The 22,008-nt window shown below is 48.1% G+C and overlaps 1 protein-coding gene across 2 annotated transcripts in view; it reads right to left on the reverse strand.

Moving 5' to 3' along the window:
- Positions 1 to 17,121, reverse strand: part of TNPO3 (transportin 3) — a 69,996-nt gene extending 52,875 nt beyond the window's left edge. For both annotated transcript variants that reach the window (XM_073579225.1, XM_073579224.1), the window contains exons 1-6: positions 16,643 to 17,121; positions 15,568 to 15,768; positions 9,077 to 9,150; positions 8,831 to 8,987; positions 8,010 to 8,153; positions 4,170 to 4,345 (exon numbers count right to left, since the gene is read on the reverse strand). In XM_073579225.1, coding sequence (XP_073435326.1) covers positions 4,170 to 4,345; positions 8,010 to 8,153; positions 8,831 to 8,987; positions 9,077 to 9,150; positions 15,568 to 15,768; positions 16,643 to 16,756 — 866 coding nt within the window. In that variant the 5' untranslated portion in view covers positions 16,757 to 17,121. The remainder of the gene's footprint in view (positions 1 to 4,169; positions 4,346 to 8,009; positions 8,154 to 8,830; positions 8,988 to 9,076; positions 9,151 to 15,567; positions 15,769 to 16,642) is intronic.
- Between the last annotated feature and the right edge of the window lie 4,887 nt (positions 17,122 to 22,008).

A 22,008-nucleotide genomic window follows, 5' to 3' on the forward strand; every position in this document is an offset into this window, starting at 1 on the left:
GCTCACACTGCTATCCACCCTGTCTTTCTGATCTAGTACTGGAGATTCCAGGGGTGCTGAGGTAAGAGGAACGTTGTTACACTGCTGTCCACCAGATTTGTCATAATTCTTAGATTCTCAAGGATACTGAGGTAAGAGGAGGCTGTTCACACTGCTGTCCCCCCTACCTTTCAGATTAAATATTGGATATATCAGGAGTGCTGAGGTAAGAAGAGTCTACTCACACTGCTGTCCACCCTGTCTTTCTGATCGAATACTGGATACACAAGGAGTGCTTTGGTAAGATGAGGCACCTCACACTGCTGTCATCCCTCCCTTTCTGATTTAACACTGGAAATACCAGAAATGCTGAGGTAAGAAGAGGCTGCTCACATTGCTGTCCACCTTGTCTTTCTGATCTAATATTGAATATACCAGGGGTGCTAAGATAAGAGGAAGCTGCTTTCACTACTTTGTCTTCTGAATGACAATACAAGGTATATGTTATGCCCAAATCACTGCAGTGGAGCTTGCTACGGACATGCTCACAGAAACAAGTCTTGACATTCTAGGACAGGTTTCTGTTAAGGCCCCGTCTCACTAAGCGATCTCGGTAGCGAGATCGCTGCTGAGTCACAACTTTTGTGACGTAACAGCGATCTCACCAGCGAGATCGCTGTGTGTGACAGCGATCAGCGAGCGGCCCCCCTGCCGGTATCGCTGATCGCTGGAAGAAACCTCTGGACATTTCTTTGGTCGCTGGTCTCCAGGGCTTCGGAGTCGGAGTCGTGGAGTCGGAGTCGGTGCTCATTTTGGTGGAGTCGGAGTCGGAGTTGGAGTCGGTATAAAATGGACCGACTCCGACTCCTAAAATATATAATAAATTGGGTACAGTAATTCAATGCAGGATGTGCTGAATATTTTTTCATAGGAATTTGGGAAAGTTATGAAATGTCCTATAAATGGCTGTTCTATTCCTGATCTAAGGCTACATTCACACACAGCGTTTTTCCTGTGTTTTTTGAGGATACGTTTTTCAGCTGCAAAAGCTGATCATCTTTTTAAAAAACCGCATCACCTGAAAGGTTTTTGAGCTCATAGATAATGTTTTCAATAGCAAAAGCAGATTAGAAATCTGCTCTATCTATCCATTTATCCATATCTGTCTATCCATATCGTATCTGTACCAAAAAGAATGAAAACCGGGTAGTACACCAATATATATTCTGTTCTATCTAAATATCTTGATTATGGGATCATAAAAATGATTAAATGTCTGAGGTTCACATTGTACTACAATAAATTTTTCACTTAAATATAAGCAATATGTGTGGGAGTCGGAGTCGGAGTCGTGGAGTCGGAGTTGGAGTCGGTGTAAGAGAAATTGAGGAGTCGGAGTCGGAGTTGCAGGTTTGGCTTACCGACTCCACAGCCCTGCTGGTCTCCCGCTGGCTAGCAAGCATCGCTGTGTGTGACAGGCGGGAGACCAGCAATCAGGTGTAAAAAATAATAAAAAAAGATAAAATCTCGCGGTCATTCGTGCAAAGGATCACTGGGACCGGAGCGTGGAGAGAGGCAGGATGGCTGAACGGGACGTCGGAAGGTGAGAATAACTATATTTTTTATTTTGACTCTATTTTTTACAGCGATGGCCAGCGATGCCGGACGCTCGGCATCGCTGTGCTGATTGCTGGTGAAGCTGTCAGTGTGACAGCTCACCAGCGATCACATAGCAACTTACTAGCGATCCTGACACCTTGATATCGGTGTCGGGATCGCTGGTAAGTCGCTTAGTGTGACCGGGCCGTTAGTGTAACGGAATGGCGGACAATTTTATTCTACAGTGCTCACTAGATACATAGAAAAATATTGTGATTTGCTAATTACTGTAAATGTATATAGGAAAATATGACCTTATCTTGGTTATTTTTTTTTCTATTCCTGAAGAACTCCTTAACTCGTGTTTGGCCAGCTTTAGCATAGATTATATACATTTTTTGTAATTTTACTTTATTTCTAAACGTCAAAGAGAATTTGCCAATTTTTGTCTTGACTGGGAATAGACGTGATCAAGACAAAGACTATGATAGATGTACTTTGCAAATAAAGCTTCCAAGAGCTGAAATAATTGGGGGTCTCAAATTCTGAATCTTCACCAGAACTTACTTCTTTCAAACATGATAAAAGAGTTAACATGCACAAAAATCTAACTGAAAAAAGTGTACAACCCCTTTAACAGATGTGTTGGGAACACGATTTTGTAGAATTAAGGGCTTACACAGACAAGAGTATTTTGTGCTGTTTGTATGCAAAGCAGAGTAGACAGCAAATGGACCAATGCAAGGCAGTACGATAGTTCACATGAATGGTTTTTACAAATGGACTAGTAAACTTCTCATTAAAAATCCCAGCAGGCACTACTAAGATCCATTTTTTTAGATCAACCTTGTTCAAATTAAACTCAATAGGTGCATTAAAACAAATGGATTTTGAGCAAGGTGGAGCCCAAATGATGGAAGGCATGTAAAATAAAGCCAGCTATTCCTTCCCCTCACCGGCTCTTACATTGCACTGGTCATTGTGTTTTAGCTGCAGTAGTGAAGTCACATAGCCAAAACAGTGACCAGAGCTGCGCTGTTTTATTTGCCTTTCAGTGTTTGGTGTCCACTTTACTCTAAGTGAGAAAACCGCTTTAAAGCTGTGTATTAAAGGGAATCTGTCAGCAGGATTTCACCTCCCCTAACTGCTTGTAACACTTTCAAAAACAAGTCCAGCAATAGCTTTACATGGCCAGACCCTTTCTTAGTTAGGGTACCGTTACACCTAGCAACTCACCAGCGATCCCGACCAGCGATATGACGCGGTCAGGATCGCTGGTGCATCGCTAGGTGGTCGCTAGTGAGCTGCCACACAGGCAGATCTCACCAGCGACATCGCTGGGGACGGGGATCGCTACTTACCTGTCAGACGCGGCGATCCTGCTTCCTCCCGTCCGGCTCCACGCGTCGCTCGTCGTCACAGCAGGAAGCCCAGCAGGAAGTGACCGACGAGGAATGGTCCAGGAGCTTCTCGCGCGATCAGCGATAACCAGCGGGGGAGCCGGTCGGCGGTAAGTATCACATGCAGCGATATCGCTAGCAATATCGCTGCAACGTCACAAAATCGGTGACTTTACAGCGATATTGCTAGCGATATCGCAGTGTGTAACGGGGGCTTTACTGAGAAACCAACATATGAATGGTTATGCAAATGAGGCTGACTAACTTTCTGTAAACCTGTAGCCATTGTCAATCCAGCTCTATTCCATCCTGCCCAACCCCGCCTCCTCCTGCTGACTGACACCCTCTATGCAGCATAACTTCAGGCAAAGGAGCTGTCAGTCAAGCAAGAAGAGGGGTCAGTGGGTAGGGAGTAGAGCTGGACTGACGTAGGCTTCAGATCTATCATAGCCCTTTGCGCTTCAATTCAAATGCCGATTTCACAGTAGAGGAGGAATGGCCTGGCCATGTAAAGGTGTTTCTGGAGCTGACACACATATGGGGTGAAATCCAACTGACGGATTCCCCTTAGGTGCAGAAATTCTCTAATGGAGCTTCTTTCACTTCACACTGTGGCTGCTATGCACGGGAAACCTTGGATGCACACAGGTGACGCAGTATGAAAAGATCCTTACTGATGTGGGTATTCCTGCAATAATGAACAGCAGTGAAACTGGTCGGCACATTTAGACAGTAGTAAAGTCATCGCATTTCACTGGACACACTGGCGAAGCGACATTCTGAGCTACCAAATCAGACGCCCTTTTGGGTTCATTATAGCACACTTCTAGTCCAAATGCTGAGATATTGTGGAGAGTTGCTAATAACCAAATGCTAGACGTGGAAGAAAAAGAAAACTATACCAGCAATCATGTCATTGCTGTAACCTTACTTTGAGAAGCAGCTGGAGCATCTGAAGATGAGAGATGGCCACTCCGCATAATGCATAAGAGCGACACAACCCAGGCAACCCCCGTAAGGATCGGACAGTAGTGCAGATTTGCCAGGACAGAAGTGAGCTCATAAAATGGCTGGTTATCACACTTGTAATGTACACAGATCGTTATTTTATATATTACATCTGCTAAGTCACCTTTACATTACTCCTTCACCAAGTCAACACCCAGCCTGTTACTGTATTCTGTATCTTACTTGTCCATGTCTTCTCGGGCCACCGCCATGTGATATGCTGGTTCAAGTGTGAGCACTCCTTGGAAGAGCTGCCTTCCCAGGTTCAGGTGGATCTCAATATTTTCAATAGCGTAGAGTGCAGAACAGACACAGTCCGAAGCAGCTTCGTGAAGATTGGAAGGGGTCTGGTCTTGTTGCTGCAAACACAAGACACCTCAATGTGATCAGAAGTAAAGGCTACAGCGAAAAAGGAAATCTGATATTTTTGGGTCACGGCCATCACAATAAGAGACCTATGAAGCACACAACTCTCCATGTCAGTGGTATAAAGGTAAGCTACATCAGGTGCTGTATAACAAAGTCAGCATCCGTCAGAGACTAGAAAAAATTATAGCAAGCTTAGGTCCTGGCCATACACTTCATCCATATGCTGGGAAAAGCACCCAACGTACAACCCAAGTGTATCTATAATGCATTTGCCCAACAGAGGTCAATGGGGTCAGTAAACCTTAAAGAGTAACTCATCATTTTATCGCTTCAAATAACCCAAGCAATTTTAGACATTTTTAATGCATTAAGTTTGTTTTATCATTTTCCCCATATGTACCATGTGTGAGGCAGTGACCCCTGTTGCAGCTAGGGGGCGTTGTATGTGCTCCTCAGGATACACACGGAGGCATAATTGTGATGGTGAGATAGGGGACTGGCATTACTGTAAATGGCCGGTATGGGTCGCAGAGGAAGTCTGCGCTGTAAGCCCGAAATGTAGTTGCCCTGGGACTTGTAGTTCCACAAGTGTTTATGCTTGTTTACTAGGGGGGCTTATAGGGTTAGTCAGAGAGCTGGGCTGGGGAATGACTAACCACACAAACACCCCCCACCTGTGGGGGTAGTTACAGGTACATAATGTGACCAGGGTCTGGTCACAAGGTGGAGAGTGTATGGATCTGAATGGTCAGAGTGTAAAGTCCTGGATGGTCTGTGTTGGAAGATCCTGGGAGTAGGATCGGATTCCTGGAGCACATGGTGAGGTCATGGACCTGAAGGCCTGTGTTGGAAAGTCTAAGGAGCACACGGAGAGGCCGCATGTACACAGTCTGTGACGGCATTGCATTGGGGAAGCTACTGTTCCTTCTGTGGGCCTGGACTGTCGGGAGTGCCCTGGGCACAAGGACGGTGATCCCAGTAAGGCAGCTTTCCCCAGGAGAGACGACTGACAGGAGTCAGCGTGTGGAGCATGAGCTCCTGTAAGGTAACTTCACAGACTGTTGGTGCTTGTGATGTTCCGTGCATGTTACTGAACTGTTCGGCGTGCAGTCTCCTACGGTAACAAGAAGAGGAGAGGACTCCGGCGTGTTCAGAGTCTGCAATATAATGTTGTGTATTATGAAGTGCTCTGGACTATGAGTTAGGTCTGTGATGTGTAACATGGCCTACGGGTGTGGTTTATGCCGAGTAAAAATAAACCCGAATAGACTGTTTTGTGGAGAAAACGTGCCCGTGTGCTCTCATCTCGTTGCTAAGTGAGTGCCCCCAACACACTCCGTAAGCGCTGTCTTACACATGGTTTCGTACTCAGCTCTGTACTGGCTGAATACGGATATCTGATGAGGGTCAGGTCGCGCTCCCTATATACACTGTCTCAGGACATGCTCGTCCTCAGTCAGAGCAGCATGTTGTGCTCCCTGGTGCGATCTCTTTGTCCTTGTACCTGTTACTCTATGGTTTACTCAATAGTGTTTGTTAGGGATGAGACACCTCAAGAACAGTTTGACTGTGTCCGGATTGGACTGTAGCCAATGCAAACTCGCGAGCAAGCAGCACTGCCTGAAGGGAAGTGAGAGCAGACAGCGCGATGCAGAGAGTGCTGGCAGACAGCACAGTAGGGAGGTCTAGCCCAATCTTCTTTGCTACCCAGCGATTCTGAAGAGGATGAAGAGCTTTTTATTATGGGGGTGAGAGGTACAACAAAAGGTCACACAGCAAAAACAAGAAGTTCATTAGACCCCTTTGAGCATACAGCACTGAGTACTACTTTCAATGGAAGCCTAAAGGAAGCAGAACTCACAGTGAGGACATACAGTTGTGGCCAAAAGTATTGACACTCCAGCAATTGTGTCAGGTAATACTCAGTTTCGTCCCGAAAATGATTGCAAACACAAATTCTTTGGTATTATCTTCATTTAATTTGTCTTAAATGAAAAAACACAAAAGAGAATGAAGCAAAAAGCAAAACATTGATCATTTCACACAAAACTCCAAAAATGGGCCAGACCAAAGTCTTGGCACCCTCAGCCTAATACTTGGTTGCACAACCTTTAGCCAAAATAACTGCGACCAACCGCTTCCGGTAACCATCAATGAGTTTCTTACAATGCTCTGCTGGAATTTTAGACCATTCTTCCTTGGCAAACTGCTCCAGGTCCCTGATATTTGAAGGGTGCCTTCTCCAAACTGCCATTTTTAGATCTCTCCACAGGTGTTCTATGGGATTCAGGTCTTGACTCATTGCTGGCCACCTTAGAAGTCTCCGCTTTCTCTCACACCATTTTCTAGTGCTTTTTGAAGTGTGTTTTGGGTCATTGTCCTGCTGGAAGACCCATGGCCTCTGAGGGAGACCCAGCTTTCTCACACTGGGCCATACATTATGCTGCAAAATTTGTTGGTAGTCATCAGACTTCATAATGCCATGCACACGGTCAAGCAGTCCAGTGCCAGAGGCAGCAAAGCAACCCCAAAACATCAGGGAACCTCCGCCATGTTTGACTGTAGGAACCGTGTTTTTTTCTTTGAATGCCTCTTTTTTTTCTCCTGTAAACTCTATGTTGATGCCTTTGCCCAAAAAGCTCTACTTTTGTCTCATCTGACCAGAGAACATTCTTCCAAAACGTTTTAGGCTTTTTCAGGCAAGTTTTGGCAAACTCCAGCCTGGCTTTTTTATGTCTCGGGATAAGAAGTGGGGTCTTCCTGGGTCTCCTACCATACAGTCCCTTTTCATTCAGACTCCGACGGATAGTACCGGTTGACACTGTTGTACCCTCGGACTGCAGGGCAGCTTGAACTTGTTTGGATGTTAGTCGAGGTTCTTTATCCAACATCCGCACAATCTTGCGTTGAAATCTCTTGTCAATTTTTCTTTTCCGTCCACATCTAGGGAGGTTAGCCACAGTGCCATGGGCTTTAAACTTCTTGATGACACTGCGCACGGTAGACACAGGAACATTCAGGTCTTTGGAGATGGATTGTAGCCTTGAGATTGCTCATGCTTCCTCACAATTTGGATTCTCAAGTCCTCAGACAGTTCTTTGGTGTTCTTTCATTTCTCCATGCTCAATGTGGTACACACAAGGACACAGGACAGAGGCTGAGTCAACTTTAATCCATGTCAACTGGCTGCAAGTGTGATTTAGTTATTGCCAACACCTGTTAGGTGCCACAGGTAAGTTACAGGTGCTGTTAATTACACAAATTAGAGAAGCATCACATGATTTTTCGAACAGTGCCAATACTTTTGTCCACCCTCTTTTTTTATGTTTGGTGTGGAATTATATCCAATTTGGCTTTAGGACAATTCTTTTTGTGCTTTTTCATTTAAGACAAATTAAATGAAGATAATAATACCAAAGAATTTGTGTTTGCAATCATTTTCAGGAAGAAACTGAGTATTATCTGACAAAATTGCAGGGGTGTCAATACTTTTGGCCACAACTGTAGGTCAGCCTTCCGTCAGAGCTGTGTGTCAGGAGTTGTCACTGATAGAAGCATCAAGAGGAAGCTTAAAACGTGAGTGAGGAGGGCCATCACGCTAAAGCACTAAAGCAGACAAGCCCGTGCATTAAATGGGTCTCTGTCATTACTTACCAGGACCTGGAAGAGGAGCAGCAATAGTCGATTGTTTGCCATGAAATTGCTGTCTAGGACCCCCAAATTAAACCAGCTACCCAAACATCTGAAGGTTTTTATCAGCATTTTCTCATTGCCAGCAGATTTTTCTACACAGTTCATCTAAGGAGTAGAAAAAAAAAACCCAGTTATCATGCATCGATGCATATAAAAGAAGGAGCGAAGCTATAACAAGCGGTACGGTCAATAAATGCATATCGAGACCAAGCAATAATTACCAGGAAGGAAATGGAAAATTAAAGGTCCAAATATCATTGATATAAACAGACTGGTATTTCATTCTTGTGGGGAACTACCCTACTCACTGCTAGGACCACCAACAGCAAAACCCTTCCAACACCAAATTAAGGGGGCATTCCCTTTTAAAAAAAAAAGTGATGGTATGCTAAAAGCTGCCAACACTTTTTGGTGAATGGTGGGTCAAACACTGGCACACCACCATACGGGGGATGAAGGCTACACCACTTGCAATCCATTCAGTCACTAGATGGCAAAATCTAGTGATATGCCATAACTTTATGGGATGGGAATAACGCGCATGACTGGCTTGTACTTTAAAAGCCTCACACACAATACATACATTCTCAGTAAAGTGGGCCAAATTCAGATTCAAGAAACATGTTCACCCCTCAAAATGAGAGATGGTATACCAGAATATAAATACAAAATAACAATTCCAAAAGATTATAGGAAATGCTGATTTTTTTTTTTTCAACGTAGTGTTGACATCCTACCGGGCGGAACCTACATCAACACAGCAATGAAAAGAATTTCCATACCAGAAGAGAAACCACAGTGCTCGAGTAAAACGCCAGGTCCTCAATGATCTCAGAACGACGATTAGCACCGATTCGCAGGGATCGGCTATGCACCTCCTCAGGCAGCACAGTCAGGATCTCCAAGAGGAAGGGTAATGATGAGGCATCATTACTATACCTGGAGGAAACATCAGCTCAGTGAGGAACAAGACATCATTGTGAAGGACAGATGTGTTCATAAAGAGCAGGCCAGTGGCAAGTACTTACGTTTCTACAAGTGTTTGCACACAGCCTTTCCAAGAAGCCATCTGCAGGGCCAGATCTGCTATTGCTAAAGCCAGCTGAACGACAAAAGCAAACATAGTTTAATTTCTTACCAATCATAAATGCAATGTGGAGTGTTGCAGAGAATATATTCCAGACAGGACAAAAGGACGTGAACCACTGAGCATCTGTGTGGTGGTTGTTCTCATTCCCAAATAATAGGTATTAATACAGAGTTGTGCCCCAAATGCAGTCATAATATCCTATGCTTCTGGAGCAGGTCACAGTCAGCTCTTATAGCACGATGGCATGAGAGTCAGCAGAGCTGGAGCTAAGAGTCATTAGCATCTCGCATCCAATGCTATACACTAATGTGACCATGGCCTTAAAGAGAGGACACCAACTGCTGAGGTGCTGCCTGGTTTGGAGGACAGGAGTTAAGAGATGCTGCGCTATTGTAGTAGGATTTTTTTCCCACCGGCGTTAGAGGACATATCCTTAACCAAGTAGAATATTTGCCCTTCTCTTAGAAGTTTATGGGATGCCTGGCATGTGCCACATAACTCCAATGATAAAACTGGTGGTTGTACAAAACTAGTTCAAAAGGAGAAACAGAGCATTTGCCCATAGCTCATACGAAGGCCCGTTGAAAATAAAAACAGGAATTGATAAGAGAACAAATTCGGTACTACCGGGACACCTACCTGTCAGGAATAGGACAGACACTATGGAAAATGGAACATGTGGTGCTGAATTTGACTAAGTGGCCGAAACTGGAATATGTAAGAAAATACAAGTGGCACTCGCCGTCCATAAAATCTTAGTTTTATTTTTGTAATATGAGCGTGAGGAAGCGGGGTGCGTTATGGACGTCGGACGTTTTGCGTATTATGGCACTTCTACAAGTCTGTTAGGACCCGTATATTTCTGCAGAAAATTAAAGGAGCAACTCATTGGTTACCAAGGAAGACTGCTTTACTTTTCCACTACATCTGCAATAAGGGTGTTAATACAGAAACTGTCTTTGGCACCACTGTTGTAGAAAACTGTGGCGGTTTTGCTGCAATTACAAAAATCATAACAAAAATGATACCTGAAAATACACTATAGCCATGATTCATTAAGACTGGCAATATACTTTCCGGTCTCGCTGATGGGATGTGCAGGAATCAGATGCATCCGATTCATTGAGATGTGCATGCCTCTTAATGAATTGGGAACATCTGATGAGTGGTGTGCGTTACATGCACCACGAAAGCAAGAGTTCTGGGGTACAGAGCACCACAGCTCGTCATGAAGCTGACAAGCTGCGGGATCATGCCCTTACTGTGCTCCTTTCCAGACATTCTGGGGAAGCTCGGAGAAACTAATGTGAAAACACCAGAAGTCAACATTTTTGTGCAAGAATTTTGCAACTTTTCAAAGTAAGTTACGCCAGATTGAGATGAAATTGATTTGGTAAAATCGGGCCCTAGAAGTATTCCACTTACTCTAGTTGATGCCTGGCATTGTGCCATGAAAACATAATTAATGTATCTCCTGATGACAGTTCTACTGATGCATCAGGATGAGACTTGATAATAAATGCCGCGTCAGTCCCGATCTGAACATTCCTACTTTACAACAGTACTTGCAGCTATCTGGGGCAGCGGCAGCAGAAAGTTCATGAGCTAATTATGATGGAATGGTGACATCCTAGGCCACACGCAAGGTCATGGGTGTGGCTGAAACACCAGAACCTACCAATTATAAGGGTGTCCACATACTTCTGGTCATGAAAAATAATCTGGGAGTGTCCTTAGCTGTGTCCATATATTCATTTAGTATCAGGACATTCTCCACCATTCTTTCCTTGCAATCAGTGGAATAGCCTCATTTATTCTCAGAAGATGAAAGCATCTCACAAAATTAGAATATCATTAGTGATGAGCGAGTATACTCGTTGCTCGGGTGATCGCCGAGTATTTTGGCGTGCTCGTAGATTTAGTTTTCGTCGTCTCAGCTGCATGATTTGCGGCTACTAGACAGGCTGAATACATGTGTGGAATTGCTGTTTGTTAGGGAATTCCACACATGTATTCAGCTTGTGAAGCAGCCGCAAATCATGCAGCTGAGACGACCAAAACTAAATCACAGAGCACGCCAAAATACTCGGCGATCACCTGAGCATGCTCGGGGAGACGCGAACAACGATGCTAATCGCCCATCACTAAATATCATCATAAAGTTTATTTACTTCAGTTCTTCAATATAAAAAGTGACACTCATATTATATAGAGTCATTACAAACAGTGATCTATTTCAAGCGTTTATTTCTGCTAATCTTGATTATGGCTTACAGCCAATGAAAACCCAAGAGTCATTATTTCAGTAAATAGAATACTTTGTACACGAAAAGAGATTCTGATTGAAATCAAATGCCATACAACCTGTAATTGATTAATAACCAAATGATTTCCTTGTAATCAAATGCTCTGTTACATACACCTTACAGTTTTCTTCGCTTTTCTTGTTTGCATTTAAAATTCAATAGAAAGATGTTTAACAAAAAAAAACAACAAAAAAAACAAACACTAGAATACTTTATAACTCCAGCTTGAAAAAATGATTTTAAAATCCAAAATGTTGGCCTACTGAAATGCATATTCAGTAATAGCACTTAATACTTGGTTTGGGCTCCTTTTGCCTTAATTTGCCATCAACACGGCGTGGCATGGCGGCGATCAGCCTGTGGCACTGCTGAGGTGTTATGGAAGCCCAGGTTGCTTTGATAGCAGCCTTCAGCTCGTCTGCATTGTTGGGTCTGGTGTCTCTCATCTTCCTCTTGACAATATCTCATAGATTCTCTATGGGGTTAAGGCCAGGCGCGTTTGCTGGACAATTAAACACAGTGATACTATTGTTTTTAAACCAAATATTGGTACTTTTGGCAGTGTGGACAGGTGTCAAGTCCTGCTGGAGAATGAAATTTTCATCTCCATAAAGCTTGTCGGCAGAGGGAAGCATGAAGTGCTCTAAAATTTCCTGGTAGACGGCTGCGCTGACTTTGGTCTTGAAAAAATACAGTGGACCAACACCAGAAGATGACATGGCTCCCCAAACCATCACTGATTGTGGAAACTTCACACTAGATCTTGGAAATCAAGATCCAAAAGTCTGGAGGAAGAGTAGAGAGGCACACAATCCAAGCTGCTTGAGGTCTAGTGTGAAGTTTCCACAATCAGTGATGGTTTGGGGGAGTCATGTCATCTTCTGGTGTTGGTCCACTGTATTTTATCAAGACCAAAGTCAGCGCAGCCGTCTACCAGGACATTTTAGAGCACTTCATGCTTCCCTCTGCCGATAAGCTTTTTGGAGATGGAAATTTCATTCTCCAGCAGGGCTTAGCACCTGTCCACACTGCCAAAATTACCAGTACATGGTTTAAAAACAACAGTATCACTGTGCTTGATTGGCCAGCAAACTCGCCTGACCTTAATCCTTCAGAGAATCTATGGGATATTGTCAAGAGGAAGATGAGACACCAGACCCAACAATGCTGACTAGCTGAAGGCTACTATCAAAGCAACCTGGGCTTCCATAACACCTCAGCAGTACCACAGGCTGATCGCCTCCATGCCACGCTGCATTGATGGCAAATTAAGGCAAAAGGAGCCCAGACCAAGTACTGAGTGCATTTACTGAACATACATTTCAGTTGGCCAACATTTCAGATTTTATAATCATTTTTCAAGCTGCTGTTATAAAGTATTCTAATTTACTAAGATAATGACTTTTGGGGTTTCATTGGCTGGAAGCCATAATCATCAACATTAACAGAAATATATTTCAAGTACTGAGCACACTCATGGGGTTGTGATGTGAAAAATTTAATTTAATACATACAGTAGTCACTAGTAACAGTAATGTTACTAGTGACTACTGTATGAATTAAATATAATTTTTCGCATCACAACCCCATGAGTGTGCTCAGTACTTGATATATACTCTAAAGGTTTGGGAACCTACTGACTGGCACCTCCACCACGGCTGTGCTAACATTTCCCTACATTAACAGAAATAAACACATGAAATAGATCACTCTGTTTGCAATGACTCTATATAATATAGGACTTTCACTTTTTGTACTGAAGAACTGAAATAAATTAACTTTTTGATGATATTCTAATTTTGTGAGAAGCACCTGTACCTAAAACTACCGAATGTTTGCTGCGTAGTATTCAGGGCAAACAAATTTCTGTAAGCTGGAAAACATTTCACACCAGCATTGGAGAACACTTTGCTGCTGTATTAGGCTGTGTGCACACGCTGCGGAATCTGCTGCGGATTGATCCGCGCGGATTTTCAAAATCCGCAGATAAATCTGCAGGTCAAAAGACCTGCGGTTTATCTGCGGATTGGCCTGCGGTTTTACCATCTCCACAATGGAGGAGATGGTAAACCGCTGCGGAATCCGCATAAAGAATTGACAAGTCAATTCTTTCTGCGGTTTAGAAACCGCAGAAAATCCGCGCGGAAAATTCCGCAGCATCTGAACTGCGGTTTCCATTTCCCATAAAGAATAATGGTACTGTACACTGCAGCAGAAACTGCTGTGGATCCGCAGGGCCAAATCCGCTAGTCCGGAATATGAAGCACAAACAAAAGATTTTGTCTCTGGTACGGTAACAAAATAATAAAATCAGTTGTTAATGAATTAGCTCTCTCGCTTTTAACTTGAGTACCCTATATAGGACTGTTGTATGTTCCACGCTAATGTATAGCAATATCATATAAAACGAGGGAAGTGCACAAGGAACCAAAATATATAAAACAATACATTTTTATTACATATACCGAAAAAAAAGGGGGGCGGGACAGGTACAAGGGGATAGAAAATATGAGTGGTGGCTAAAAGTCAAGAAAATTAGGGCACCATGGATTGGCATGGAATAGGTACGTAGTACTATTATGTAAGTAATATTGGTTACATATTAATGAGTCGTGATAATACAAAAATATTAGAGGCTGGCATTTTCCTTGGGTATTAAGCCATAATACAGAAGATTCCAGGAAGCCTGATTATGTATTTTCACTGCTGTTGGGAGTCTGGCTTATATTATAATTCATTAGTGTCTGTACCTGATCAAGAATTCTTATTGCTGCTACACGCCTGGTCTCACTATGATAATATTAGCGTCTAATTTTTATTATATAATTTCACTGCTGCCAGATTATTGGTCCTTATATGATTTTGCACTTATCACTTTATTACATACTTCAGGCCACGTTTAACTTTCAGGAATCTTATGGCTTAATACCCAAGGAATATTCCAGCTTATAATATTTTTGTATTATCATGACTCATTAATATGTAACCAATGTTACTTACATTATAGTACTACATACCTATTCCATGCCAATCCATAGTGCCTCAATTGCCTTGGCTTTAAGCCACCACTCAACTTCTGTATCCCCCTGTTCCTCTCCTGTCTCATTTTTTTTTTTTGGCAGATGAAATAGTATTGTTCACGTTTGGTTCCTTTTGCACTTCCTGCTTTTTATACGATTTCAGTCCGGAATATGGCAGCTTTATAGGAAAACCGTGACCAGACGTCCACCAGCAGCCTGCAAGAACACTGTGCAAAGCACTGGTAACTAGCACATGAGCAGTGCCGTTGGCAGTGCGATTATATAGGGGTATATGATGGACAGATGTGATAAAGAGAAAAAATGCTTCATTACACCATGATATAACACTTTTAGCCTGTGGTTCTGGGTACTTGATGCTGCCATGTAAGACACTGCTACAGCTTCCTGAACCAATCAAGTGTTTAGACAAAAATACAAAATAAAAGTAAAAGAGAAGAGGCGCATGGCCATATAACTCGGATGAGGATCGCAATGCTGCGACTGGCCGTTAGCTCTCCTGACCCAAGTGTTGCAGCTGCACAAAAATAGATGCCGTGATGTTCGGCTTGGTGAAAGCCAACGTCCATTCCCGGCATTGCGTTATGATCCTCGTCCAAGTTATAAGACCATCTGACTGTCCTCTAAGGCAGAATTCAGACTGCCATATTTCATGGTCCGTAATGCGGGTACTGAAAGCGGGCCTTCCAACCCCACCTCACGGCCTCATATAAGCCTGTGCGGCTGTAAGTCTGGATAGGGAGATCCGCAATCAGTATGTGCACTGTGGTATATATATGGACCAGAATTTACCACCATCTTAACACAGCCTGTGGAACAGTATTTGGGCGTCAAGAAGGAGAAAAAAAAGAAGAGATTTCCAATTATTTCTGCAGTTTTCGTTGTTTCAAAGTGGGTGAAAAGGAAACCTAATCTAGAAAAGGAAAATGTGCGCTGCAATAGACAGACCTTCTTTGTATTTGTGGGAACTAGGGTATAGGAATTTTATCACACTTGACAAAATATTGTGAGAAATGGTAGCACAGACTGGCCAGAAGTCTACAGCTTTCCCTTATGTTTCCAGACTATGGTGCATAGAACTGTACCTGAGTTACAATGACAGGTGACATGTCCTTCAAGTTCTGTATATGGGACAACAAGGAGTCCCGCAGGGAAGCATGGGAGTCTGCGGGCAGTTCATAAAAAGAGGTCTGAATCTTCACTTTCATGGTTTGTGCTGCAAAGTAGCAAGACTCCACATCCTGGTGAATCTGCAGCAACTGGTCCGAGATCTCCCAAGCAAACACCTGTGAACGAGACAGTAAAGAAAGTCAGACAACATTTCCTGCATGCTTTATCAACTGTACATGATTTACTGAGCCATAGAATGACTGACAGACTGACTTCTGCCTTATCTATGTCGCTATTCCGCGGACCAGGCTGTGAAAAACTGTGAATAAACCCAATGGAAACATGTCCCAAAGGAGAACGACTGGAAGAAATCTATAAAACACCAAGGAGAGCAAATGAGGAACATGAAAATAGTGCAGAATATGTACCCCAAGATAACCTTCACAGGGCCCGATCCTGAGGCTGCACTACCACATCATGGCGAAGAAAACATCACTCACATCGAGGGCTACCACAACAGCGGCAGGTAAATGTGGGATCTATCATTGGTGTACGAGCCAGGAAGGTGTCAAATGGATCAACAGGTCCATATTGACCCACAGATGCCAGGAGACAGGGAGGTCGGCAATTACAGTCTCCTTTACTTGGACCCTATCGGTGATGAATGCTTGGATCAAACGGGCACATTTTAGACACTTCCACAGGAGAAAGATGGTGGCTGATCCCATGTAACCACATAGTGGCTGGGGGGTCGGTGCTCTGTATGAGGGGCGAGCGGAGCTCTGCCAGCCTGATGTGACGACTGAAATCGCATCTATGTCCTCTGACAGCTCGTCTGGTCCGGTACCACCGCCTGTCAGCAGTGACGCGTCCCCCTGAGGACCAGGACAGACATCTGCCCAGTCCAGGAGGCCATCCCCAGGGGCTCCACTCTACGTGTCTGGCTGCAGGGTGCCCACATGCCAGCTCTCCCAGTGTGAGAGCAGCCATCCTGAGCACGCTGCACGCCGGATCCCCTGTCCCCCAGGAATAGTCCATGAGGCCTCTCACCGATCTCTGCAGCTCTCCTAGCCAGAGCGATGCCCTCTCTTTCCCGCTGGGGTCCGGGTCGTGGTAGAGCGCCTGCACGGCCTGGTACACGGTCTGCAGGGCCGGCTTCTCCATAGCTCAGCGTGCACGCTAGATCTCGTAGTGTCTTACAGCCGCCGCTCCCCACGACTCATCCTCTTCCTCGGCCGGAACTGGGATTGTGCACAAGCAACGTGTCCGACCAGCAACTCGTTCTCAGCGCGGCGACGTTCCGCCTGCTCTCCCCGGAGATGGCAGAGAGCAGGAGCCAAACAGGGCCCCACACAGCAGCAGCGGGGTGTTCTCACCCGTCACACGCAGCCTCCCCACCTCTCCAGCACCTCAGGAAGGCGGCTGCTTCCCGGGCAGGACGTACGTCAGCAGCCACTTCCTGTCAGTCCGTCGCTCATCAACGCCCCCCAGCTGTACGGAACTAAGAAAGCGGAAGCAAGTGTTACTCATTGTGTAGGGGAGAAGCTGGTGGGAGCCGAGCCCGAATCCCCCCGGCACAGCTCATATCCGCAGTGGTAGCAGGACGTCCCCACGGACCTGGCACTGAGCGGACAGTGTGTGCAGTGGGCTCAGGGTGGCACTGAGCGGACAGTGTGTGCAGTGGGCTCAGGGTGGCACTGAGCGGACAGTGTGTGCAGTGGGCTCAGGGTGGCACTGAGCGGACAGTGTGTGCAGTGGGCTCAGGGTGGCACTGAGCGGACAGTGTGTGCAGTGGGCTCAGGGTGGCACTGAGCGGACAGTGTGTGCAGTGGGCTTAGGGTGGCACTGAGCGGACTGTGTGTGCAGTGGGCTCAGCCTGGCACTGAGCGGACTGTGTGTGCAGTGGGCTCAGCCTGGCACTGAGCGGACAGTGTGTGCAGTGAGCTCAGCCTGGCACTGAGCGGACAGTGTGTGCAGTGGGCTCAGCCTGGCACTGAGCGGACAGTGTGTGCAGTGGGCTCAGGGTGGCACCGAGCGGACAGTGTGTGCAGTGGGCTCAGCCTGGCACTGAGCGGACTGTGTGTGCAGTGGGATCAGCCTGGCACTGAGCGGACAGTGTGTGCAGTGAGCTCAGCCTGGCACTGAGCGGACAGTGTGTGCAGTGGGCTCAGCCTGGCACTGAGCGGACAGTGTGTGCAGTGGGCTCAGCCTGGCACTGAGCGGACAGTGTGTGCCGTGGGCTCAGCCTGGCACTGAGCGGACAGTGTGTGCTGTGGGCTCAGGGTGGCACTGAGCGGACTGTGTGTGCAGTGGGCTCAGGGTGGCACTGAGCGGACTGTGTGTGCAGTGGGCTCAGGGTGGCACTGAGCGGGCAGTGTGTGCCGTGGGCTCAGGGTGGCACCGAGTGGACAGTGTGTGCCGTGGGCTCAGGGTGGCACCGAGTGGACAGTGTGTGCAGTGGGCTCAGGGTGGCACCGAGTGGACAGTGTGTGCAGTGGGCTCAGGGTGGCACTGAGCGGGCAGTGTGCCGTGGGCTCAGGGTGGCACTGAGCGGACAGTGTGTGCAGTGGGCTCAGGGTGGCACCGAGCGGACAGTGTGTGCAGTGGGCTCAGCCTGGCACTGAGCGGACAGTGTGTGCAGTGGGCTCAGCCTGGCACTGAGCGGACAGTGTGTGCAGTGGGCTCAGCCTGGCACTGAGCGGACAGTGTGTGCAGTGGGCTCAGCCTGGCACTGAGCGGACAGTGTGTGCAGTGGGCTCAGCCTGGCACTGAGCGGGCAGTGTGTGCCGTGGGCTCGGGGTGGCACTGAGCGGACTGTGTGTGCAGTGGGCTCAGCCTGGCACTGAGCGGACAGTGTGTGCAGTGGGCTCAGCCTGGCACTGAGCGGACAGTGTGTGCAGTGGGCTCAGCCTGGCACTGAGCGGACAGTGTGTGCAGTGGGCTCAGCCTGGCGCTGAGCGGACAGTGTGTGCAGTGGGCTCAGCCTGGCGCTGAGCGGACAGTGTGTGCAGTGGGCTCAGCCTGGCGCTGAGCGGACAGTGTGTGCAGTGGGCTCAGCCTGGCGCTGAGCGGACAGTGTGTGCAGTGGGCTCAGCCTGGCGCTGAGCGGACAGTGTGTGGGCTCAGCCTGGCGCTGAGCGGACAGTGTGTGCAGTGGGCTCAGCCTGGCGCTGAGCGGACAGTGTGTGCAGTGGGCTCAGCCTGGCGCTGAGCGGACAGTGTGTGCAGTGGGCTCAGCCTGGCGCTGAGCGGACAGTGTGTGCAGTGGGCTCAGCCTGGCGCTGAGCGGACAGTGTGTGCAGTGGGCTCAGCCTGGCGCTGAGCGGACAGTGTGTGCAGTGGGCTCAGCCTGGCGCTGAGCGGACAGTGTGTGCAGTGGGCTCAGCCTGGCGCTGAGCGGACAGTGTGTGCAGTGGGCTCAGCCTGGCGCTGAGCGGACAGTGTGTGCAGTGGGCTCAGCCTGGCGCTGAGCGGACAGTGTGTGCAGTGGGCTCAGCCTGGCGCTGAGCGGACAGTGTGTGCAGTGGGCTCAGCCTGGCGCTGAGCGGACAGTGTGTGCAGTGGGCTCAGCCTGGCGCTGAGCGGACAGTGTGTGCAGTGGGCTCAGCCTGGCGCTGAGCGGACAGTGTGTGCAGTGGGCTCAGCCTGGCGCTGAGCGGACAGTGTGTGCAGTGGGCTCAGCCTGGCGCTGAGCGGACAGTGTGTGCAGTGGGCTCAGCCTGGCGCTGAGCGGACAGTGTGTGCAGTGGGCTCAGCCTGGCGCTGAGCGGACAGTGTGTGCAGTGGGCTCAGCCTGGCGCTGAGCGGACAGTGTGTGCAGTGGGCTCAGCCTGGCGCCGAGCGGACAGTGTGTGCAGTGGGCTCAGCCTGGCGCCGAGCGGACAGTGTGTGCAGTGGGCTCAGCCTGGCGCCGAGCGGACAGTGTGTGCAGTGGGCTCAGCCTGGCGCCGTGGGCTCAGGGTGGCGCTGAGTGGCCTGTGTATACCGTGGGCTCAGGGTGGCACTGAGCGGACAGTGTGTGCAGTGGGCTCAGGGTGGCACTGAGTGGCCTGTGTATACCGTGGGCTCAGGGTGGCACTGAGTGGCCTGTGTATACCGTGGGCTCGGTGGCACTGAGTGGCCTGTGTATACCGTGGGCTCAGGGTGGCGCTGAGCGGACAGTGTGTGCAGTGGGCTCAGGGTGGCATTGAGCGGACTGTGTGTGCCGTGGGCTCAGGGTGGCACTGAGTGGCCTGTGTGTGCCGTGGGCTCAGGGTGGCACTGAGTGGCCTGTGTGTGCCGTGGGCTCAGGGTGGCACTGAGTGGCCTGTGTGTGCAGTGGGCTCAGGGTGGCGCTGAGCGTACTGTGTGTGCAGTGGGCTCAGCCTGGCACTGAGCGGACAGTGTGTGCAGTGGGCTCAGCCTGGCACTGAGCGGACAGTGTGTGCAGTGGGCTCAGCCTGGCACTGAGCGGACAGTGTGTGCAGTGGGCTCAGCCTGGCACTGAGCGGACAGTGTGTGCAGTGGGCTCAGCCTGGCACTGAGCGGACAGTGTGTGCAGTGGGCTCAGCCTGGCACTGAGCGGACAGTGTGTGCAGTGGGCTCAGCCTGGCACTGAGTGGACTGTATGTGCAGTGGGCTCAGCCTGGCACTGAGTGGACTGTGTGTGCCGTGGGCTCAGGGTGGCACTGAGCTGACTGTGTGAGCCGTGGGCTCAGGGTGGTACTGAGCGGACAGTGTATACCGTGGGCTCAGCCTGGCACTGAGTGGACTGTGTGTGCCGTGGGCTCAGGGTGGCACTGAGTGGACAGTGTATACCGTGGGCTCAGGGTGGCGCTGAGTGGCCTGTGTGTGCAGTGGGCTCAGGGTGGCATTGAGTGCACTGTGTGTGCCGTGGGCTCAGGGTGTGCAGTGGGCTCAGGGTGGCGCTGAGTGGACTGTGTGTGCCGTGGGCACAGGGTGGTACTGAGTGGCCTGTGTGTGTAGTGGGCTCAGGGTGGCACCGAGCGGACTGTGTTCTGTGGGCTCGGTGGCACCGAGCGGACTGTGTGTGCTGTGGGCTCAGGGTGGCACTGAGTGGCCTGTGTGTGCAGTGGGCTCAGGGTGGCGCTGAGCGTACTGTGTGTGCCGTGGGCTCAGGGTGGTACTGAGCGGACAGTGTATACCGTGGGCTTAGCCTGGCACTGAGCGGACTGTGTGTGCCGTGGGCTCAGGGTGGCGCTGAGTGGACAGTGTATACCGTGGGCTCAGGGTGGCGCTGAGTGGCCTGTGTGTGCCGTGGGCTCAGGGTGGCGCTGAGTGGCCTGTGTGCGCCGTGGGCTCAGGGTGGCGCTGAGTGGCCTGTGTGCGCCGTGGGCTCAGGGTGGCGCTGAGTGGCCTGTGTGCGCCGTGGGCTCAGGGTGGCGCTGAGTGGCCTGTGTGCGCCGTGGGCTCAGGGTGGCGCTGAGTGGCCTGTGTGCGCCGTGGGCTCAGGGTGGCGCTGAGTGGCCTGTGTGCGCCGTGGGCTCAGGGTGGATCCTTGCAGAGAGGCTCGTGATGGAAAGGCTGCTCCATCCATCCCATACTGAGTGCACAGATGTCCCACTCCATCTGTGGCATGCCAGTCATCTGCATCGTCACTTTCATGTTATGGCCTTGCTGGGAACCGTCCTCATCAATTTTCTTTCATAAATCAATATTACACATGAAAATAAGCAACTTTATAATATATTTCATCAGAGGAATTACCTTCCTTCTCCACTAGGGTTGAGCAATTAAGGGTTACATTTTGCATACAGTGCAGACAAATTTCCTGACTACTGAGGCAGGAGATGGCCGCTCACTTTAGTGCAGAGATCACATACCTGGGCTGCACTTGTGGGAAAGAAAAATCCTCAGTGGTATAAAATGAAGGTCTTTATTACACCAACGCATTTTTGGAGATGGAAATTTCATTCTCTAGCAGGGCTTGGCACCTGTCCACACTGCCAAAAGTACCGATACCTGGTGTAAAAACAACTGTATCACTGTGCTTGATTGGCCAGCAAACGCGCCTGACCTTAACCCCATAGAGAATCTATGGGATATTGTCAAGAGGAAGATGAGAAACTACAGACCCAACAATGCAGACGAGCTGAAGGCTGCTATCAAAGCAACCTGGGCTTCCATAACACCTCAGCAGTGTCACAGGCTGATCGCCTCCATGCCACGCCGTATTGATGGCAAATTAAGGCAAAAGGAGCCCAGACTAAGTATTGTGAGAATTTACTGAACATACATTTCAGTAGGCCAACATTTCAGATTTTATAATCATTTTTCAAGCTGGTGTTATAAAGTATTCTAAATTACTGAGATAATGACTTTTGGGTTTTCATTGGCTGCAAGCCATAATCATCAACATTATCAGAAATAAACACGTGAAATAGATGTTTGTAATTACTATATAATGAGTTTCATTT

The sequence above is a fragment of the Dendrobates tinctorius genome, unplaced genomic scaffold (assembly GCF_039654945.1).
Source record: "Dendrobates tinctorius isolate UK_male_01 unplaced genomic scaffold, ASM3965494v1 ptg000062l, whole genome shotgun sequence".
NCBI lineage: Eukaryota > Metazoa > Chordata > Amphibia > Anura > Dendrobatidae > Dendrobates > Dendrobates tinctorius.